This window comes from Morone saxatilis, unplaced genomic scaffold, assembly GCF_004916995.1.
Source record: "Morone saxatilis isolate NCDOM2014 unplaced genomic scaffold, NCSU_SB_2.0 Contig11, whole genome shotgun sequence".
Taxonomy (NCBI): domain Eukaryota; kingdom Metazoa; phylum Chordata; class Actinopteri; family Moronidae; genus Morone; species Morone saxatilis.
Window position 1 is genome coordinate 17547921 of NW_023339663.1, and position 7761 is coordinate 17555681.

The 7761-nt window shown below is 37.5% G+C and overlaps 1 protein-coding gene across 1 annotated transcript in view; it reads right to left on the minus strand.

Annotated features, from left to right (window-relative positions):
* Positions 1 to 7761, minus strand: part of LOC118320938 (CUB and sushi domain-containing protein 1-like) — a 263711-nt gene that overhangs the window by 104422 nt on the left and 151528 nt on the right. The window contains exons 22-24 of the mRNA XM_035652065.1: positions 7507 to 7722; positions 6186 to 6374; positions 4250 to 4419 (exon numbers count right to left, since the gene is read on the minus strand). Coding sequence (XP_035507958.1) covers positions 4250 to 4419; positions 6186 to 6374; positions 7507 to 7722 — 575 coding nt within the window. The remainder of the gene's footprint in view (positions 1 to 4249; positions 4420 to 6185; positions 6375 to 7506; positions 7723 to 7761) is intronic.

Sequence of the window (7761 nt, forward strand, 5' to 3'; positions counted from 1 at the left end):
CACCCCCGGTTCCCCTCTCTTACACACACACACACACACACTTGCACACAACATCTTCCACAAACCAAGATTAACCTCCCACGATTTACACAGTGTGTGTTGGTCATGCACAAATACACACACGCACACACACCTTCAGGGTGTGTTGCTATCCCCCTACCAATAAAAACAACAAACAGAATGAGAGCACACAGTGAGCCTTAAGTGACCAAGCTACTGTTCATGTGACTGTCTGTCTGACTCTCTCTCTCTCTCTCTCTCTCTCTCTCGCTCTCCTATCACCTCTATTTTCATAGAACAATTCCTGCACACCCCGACTTTGTTTCTTTCTCACCCTCTCTGTTTTTTTCCTTCAGGGTTGGAGTACATCTGAGCAAATTTGGTCTAGCAGTGTATTAGAGGGCATTTTAAGACAAACTGAGCTTGGTTATCCCTTTCTTTAACAGTGCCAGGGTGAAATCTTAGCCAATAGCAAAAGGAATTGTAATGAGCTGGTTCATATGTTACAGGATATTTTAGCCTGAAGCTTGCTGGAACTGTCAAACAAATGGTTTGTGTTCAGTGTTCAGCTGCAGTAACAGGCATTAGATCCATTACCGTTAGCCTGGGGAGTGGCATGCTAATTGCTAACCTAAGTGGCACTTTGGGGCTTTCCTTCCAGTTCATTATAGTTTGCATTATGCTTTCTGCTAATTCTTTGGGAAAGTTATAATTAACAGGCATGTTGTACATTACTAGTCAGCGCCCTTATAAATGCTCATCAGACAAGATGACTATAGTCCAGATTCCATCACGTCAAGCACCTGCTATCTTTTGCATAATTTATACTTTTTACATGAATAATTTTCAACTGTACCCTATATTTTTAAATGATGAATGCTCAAATGGAAAATGTGTAAGTGCTGTTTGACTGCACTGTTTTTTCAACATAATTTATGAGACTAAAGGTCAATAGTCATGCTTGCAGCCTCATTTTGCCATTACACAGAAGAAAGAGAAAGCGTTGGATTTTTGAAAATGGAGCGCCAACTTAACTATTCTTAGATCTTTACTCTAGTGGTAAAATGGGGCAAAAATGTTCAAGTACGGCTTGAGAGTTTAACAAGATGATGATCTAACTAAAATTACTGATACTCTGGTGAACACTGAAGTGTTCCGATTCCATGACATACTTCCTTATTTTTTAGTCAGAGGATGATGCTTTGCTAGAGAGATGTTGGCAACACAATGGCAACTTGAAATGTCCGATAACTGATAGCTGATTTCACTGATTTGCACTTTCCTGAAAATACCAAAAATCATAATAATAATTTAAATAAAGTCATATTATAATAATAAAAATGTTTGAAAGGTGTGATGCTAGTCAAACTTTGGACATTTATTTAATCCCACTGTGTGCAGTATCAACCAACTCTAAAGCGTGCATGTGTTCAATAACACATAGAGATATTAAATATAATGTATAACTAACATGTTTAGATGTGTGCTGTATTTCCATTAGAGTATTTTGTATCATCATACCATACTGAAAACAAACACTTAGCTTTCATTTAATTTAAAAAGTTACTTGTTATCAGTAATTTTGGATCCCAAGCATCAAAACCGAAGCCAAAACTCTAATATTGTTTCATGCCCTATGTTGAATGTGATGTGTCATTCTTGCAATCAGTCTTGGGGCCTCCCATTACTTTTTGATTGCTATGTTAGCATCTAGTCAGTCCTCATTAACTTTTGTGATCTGTAGTCAATCTCTGTTCAGTTCCTCTGTTCCTGTTATTTTCTGATAAGGAATCAATTTATTACAGTAAATACTATGTCAAAGGCCTTGTGAAGAACACAATCATAATTTGAAAAAGACCAAATGCCTCTAACTGCTCTCCAGTCTTTGTGTTTGCCTCCTTTTGTTGAATTACAAAGACAATGATGTAATGGGAGGGGGGCTGCAGTGTAAAACAAGGCATGTTAGAAAACTAAGGTAAAGCAAACTTCAGTAAGCTGGATCTGCTTCTCTTCATTCCTTTTCTCATAGTTCGGGCTGTGAAGGAATTTACTGTATAAGCAATATTAAGCATGTTAACCATCTTGGTATCATTTTCTTTTAAGATGATTTTTCCTTTTTTTTAAATACCTATTCCACTGGGAAAATTTCCACCTTTAACAATAATGTCATATCTCTCTAAAAGTCAGGGAGAACCCTGCTAATACAATCTAACCAGAGACAGGCTCTAGGCCTAATACTGATAATACACTCTAACCACATACTGGCTTAACCATGCCCTGAGGCCTAATACCGCTAAAAGACATTGTGAATAGAAAAAGTCCAAGACAATGTCTGTAGGACAGCATCAAGACTGTAAAACAGCCCCCACAGCCGCTCCTAACTGACACCAAAGTGGGCACATGTACCCGAGAGAGGACTTATAAGGGATTAGGAGCCTTGGGAACATCTGTAATTCTCTTTATATTTCAGACATGCACAAGTATGCACATCCTAGTTCATAATATGTAAACACTTCAATAAATTCCTAATATATATACAATGTGACAACTCCAAATCCTCAAGGGGCGCCATCAGACTGAGAAGAACCATGATAACCTATTGCAGATCAAGTTTGTATAGCCTCCCACTGTATTCTGTCTATAACACATCTTGTTCAATTACAGCTGACATTGCTTATATGATCAGTCAATATGCTGTTTTTGTTTGTAGGTTAAGACATTTGTTCTTGCTGCAGTCATGGGATGCTTCAGCTGTATAGTATTCTCTTCTATAGCTATTTATTTTAATTAGTGTTACCACATATTATGACAAATCAAAGTGCATAAAAAACAAGGTTAACCTACAAATGTAACAATAACACAATGCAGTGCATCCGTTTGAGGGTTAACAGAGGAAGAATTGATCCTTTTATGCCTTTGTTCCCTGTGTATTCATTCAGCCGTGGATGGCCCCTGCAGCAGGAGCACCATCAGCACTAATAGAGAACATGGGTAATAAACCCCTGCAGGGATGTTACTGCTTCTTACAACAATGTTTAACACATCTAACAGCTAGGGCAAACCTTGCTAATACAATTTAACTACATACTGGCTAAACCAAGGATTCAAAGCCCCTCCTGTGTTTCACATTTTTGTCTTTTGTCTTTTTCTTGCACACCTATAATTAAGGACTACACATTCCCTGACACCTTAATTGGACCAGGTGTGCATGGCTGGAACAAAAGCTTGCAGAAAGGGTAGGCTTTGAGGACTACATTGAGAAAGTTTGGCTTCTGCAGCGCAACATATAAATGACTACTGTAGGGTATAGGTGAGAATTAACCATTCAAGGCAGTCTTTGCTTTTGTGTCAAACACAGAAGACGGAGCAATCAAAGCATGGAATGAGTACCTCTTGATGAGAGGATAAACAAACAGGAAGCATAGGGAAGTGATCAAGTGGCTAACATGAGTTGAAACTACATATCTACATATATAAGTCGAAGCTGAATATTATATTCTTATATATATATATATTATGTTATATTGTTGAATTATGTATCTGCGATGATATTCATCAGAAAGGTACATGGCTTTGAACATTAAAGTAACATGCTTTTGGCTATATAAACAATATTCTTTGATATCTATAAAAAAGAGAAGAAATATTTCAATAAAACTTAAAAAATGCTGCTACCTTTTTCAAAAATACCAAACAGCTAAGTTTAAAGATCTTCGCTTGACTGTTTCCCCTTGGCTCTTCCTTTAAATGTACAATTGTTTTAGATCAAAAGACTTGTTACAGTATATCGGCATTTGAAGATGAACAATTAGTTTACAGTAAAAAACAGAACGATGCTTTGCACTTTGTAATGCAGTGCCTGTTGAAACTGCTGAGCAAAACAGGTTGTACATGGCAATTTTAAAAACAGATCCTTGATTATATACTTCTACGGTGTGGTCAATACAACACTTGGTTTATTTTTTTGATGAGAGGTTATTTTACTGCGTGCATGAGTACGCCAGCATCTACAACTTAATTACTGTCTTCTTTTCAAGCATAATTTGAAATAACCCAAATGCGTAACAATCTGTTCCAAGTATACATGTCAAAGCATATACAACTTTGCATATAGACAGCTTTTAGTCATGACTATAATCCCATATGTAGATTGTGTGTGTCTCTGACTCTGTAAATAGTGTGGATAAATATGGAATTTGTACCACCTGTTTGGAAAAAGCATGTCATATTTGCATGTGTGTGTGCATACCTTGAGATCATCTCCATCTTGCAGCGAGAAGCTCTCCGCTTTCAGCCTGATTCCTTTGCCCTTTTCAGTAGTGATGCGGTAGATGCACTCGTGGTTGTTATCGTAGTTGGAGGGGAAGTTAGGAGAGAGGAGAACGCCTTCTGGTCCTAGTGAAGAGGCTCCACACTCCGCTACACCAAGAGAGTAAAGGAGGCAGGGACAGTGTGGATCAAAATCATATAATTTGTTCATAATTATCTTCGAGCAGTCAGAATATCTGGGTCTGCTTGTTGTGTGGAAAAAGTGAGACGAGGACTCACAATTCTACTTGAAAAACAGAGCATATGCAGTATAACCACTAACCTTATTCAACTCAGCAGACATAATAACAAAAATGATGATAATAATAATATACCGTACAGTGTAACATATGCAAGCACTTGTTTAAAATGTGCCTCAAATAAGACAATGCAAACAAGGATGAGGAACAGCAAAGCAAAGCATTTAAACATACACCGCAAAAAAGATTAAAGAGACGGCAGAATGACAAAAAACAAAACAAAACACTGTTTTAAAGCAAATCTGGATTTGTTAGTTCGAAGTGTTTCATAGAAATTATACAGGATTATCTAGCAGGTGCAGTGGCTATCAAAGTTTCAAATAATTCAAATTCAAATAAGTGGTACTTTGTGCAAACAGAGTTTTGTCATATGTAAATGAGGAGAGGAGAAAAGAGAAGAGAGACAAGCAGGCTTTTAACTCCCACTGAGGAGGACTACCAGTACTTGGTAGGGAAGGAGGAAATGGAAGTAATGAGACAGACAAGAGAGAAGCCGGTGTGGAACAACATGGAACTCACTGAGAAAAACAAAACAAAACAACAGATCCAGTGTTTATCAAATCTGAACAAATCTGAAATTCAAAACAACATTTTTGTAAATGTTCTGTTGTTTTTAAAGCAGATTATGGCAGGAGATAAGCAGCATAAATCTTTTCAAAGTGAAAACAACACTATAGTGGGAGTGAGAGAATAGAGGCAAGTGAAGGGGAAGAAGGAAAGGATGAACAAAAAGTTGGAAGTGGAAGAAAAGAAAAGAAGGTAGCAGATGAACTAAGACAGACAAGTGGCTTTTGGAAATATGCAGAGAGGAATTAGAAAAGGGAAAAGGGGAGTAACAAAAGAAACAGTATTAACACTTTTCATATGGCAACTAATGCCCTAATTATCTACCCAAGGACTGCCTAAATACAGAGCGAGAGGAGGAGGAACCAGAAAGTTAGAAAGAGAGAGACAAAGAGCTAAAGAGAGGGACATTTGGAAAGAAAGAGAGGGAGAGAGATGAACCAAGTGAACGTTGCCAGCTGCTGTTGCTCAGTTTCCTCTTAGTCAGGCCTGATCTCTTGACAGATAACGCTATTATAACATTTTCAGTCTGCTCTTTTTGGGGCTTGAACATTACCAGCAGCCACCAGTCAGACTCCCATAAATTACCAGCAGCATCCAAGGAAGCAGTGATACTCATCAAATACCAGCAAATTACAACCTGCTAACAGCAAAATCCTGGCAAATAAAACCAAAAGTCAACCAGTCAAATAATTGTAAATTATCATAGTGTTAGCAATAAAATACTGGTGAATTACAACCAGGAAAATGCATATATTTTACCTCTAGGCTTAATTATATTGTGAAGAAGTTAATTTTAAAGTTATATGTTACGGGCTGCCAGATATTTTCACAGCAGATAAACCTTTCCAAAGATATAATTATTAAAGGCAGAATTACTTTTGAAAGGCTTGTTACAAGATCACTACATATAACGCTGTGAAAGAAAGTAATGAGAAATAAGGAAAGTTCAATGAGTATACAATAACTTGAGTTGTGTTTTGTATGCAGTGTTAACCATTTTCACAGAGACAGTGAAGTCAGCCATTGAGTCTATTTACTTTTCGGTCTTACCTATACATCGCGGTAGTGTGTTGCTCCAGACTCTCCTGCCTCCTCCCAGACACGTGATCTTGCTGTCTCCCTCAAGTCGGTAGCCTTGGAAACAAGAGAAGGCCAGCGAGTCGCCAACTCGGAATCTGAATCCCATCCTCCTGCTAAACGCCGGTACACCGGGATCTTCACATGGCTCCAAGTCATATTCTATACATCCGGGAAGAGATAAATAATTGTTATAAGAAGAATAAAGTGGTGGGAAACACAGGAACTGTGTGATTGTCGTTAGGTTAGCCAAGACTAAAGGTAGATAAAATAAATGCATTACATTTAAAAACTTCAGGAAAACTTTAAACCTGATATTGTAATGTATTAGACATCAGTCAAGAATTATAATTAAAGTTGATGGTGTAGTTGCGAAAAAGTCATATTATTATTTTAATCACAATACTGTCGCACAAATCAAAATGCAGTAATTATATATTTGGTCAACATTTAGGTAACTATTATGCCATAGAAACTTGCACTTTTTCAACAAAAAAAACAGTATGTAATATTTGTAAGAAGTAGAAAACAAAATAAACTGCAATTACTGTACTCCACCTAGTTTTGGGTAATTTATGTGGTAGCCTTAGCTAAGCCACTATAGCTGTTTCCTGTTCTTGATCAATTATGATGCTCCGACACCTTAGTAATTGAGTTTGTTATACCACGGAAATATTGCAGTAGCTAAATATAATCACAAAAAAAGTAACACTACATAAATTAGTCATAGTGTGCTGCAGCCACAGACAGTAGTCCTGTGTCTCATCCACTGGTGTGATTTATTCTTTATTGGAAGTGTTTTCAAACAATATTTTTGGGGTTTTACAAGAGAAAATACATCAAGGATGAGGAGTAAGTGGTTGGTTTGGCAAATATATGTGTGATAAACAGCCTACCTATGTTAAAGAGCAGCACATAGCAGCTACCCTGAGCTTTTCTATGGGATCATCCAGGACAGTCAGCTATGCAGTGGATGAGACAGTCACAAACTGGGCTTAGGTTTTATCTAAGGTCTGTGGCAGTGATTATAACATTAAGCAGCCTTACTATTACAGTTCGGACAAAAGCTTTAAAAATACAAGACCTTTTTTTGTCAACTTTACAGTTTCTGTAGTTACTGTTCTCTGCCTTTGAAATGAAGAATATTAGCACACAAGAATACAGCTATATTAGACAACTGATCCTGTTGTTTATGATATCCATGCAGACCAAAAAGTTAAGTATGTTCTGTATATAGAGTTAGACAGTTTTTATGTCAATTAACTGTCTAAAACAACAGTTCCGGTGTTCTTACCTGAGAAAGTGATATTAAAGCCTTCATAACTCATGGAAAAATCCGATATGAAACGTAGCTGAGCGCTGAAGTTCCCATAGAGGCCTGCTTTGACACTAGGAGGAAGCACTGAGCCAGTGAGTCGAGCTACTGGAACCTGGAAATTGCCGTCCTCAATGATGGAAAGGTAGTCATGGTTCTCCTCGAGATGGAAAGTGTGGAAAACCAGATGGACTCCTGGACATCCATGGATGATTGGATGGATGGATGGATGGA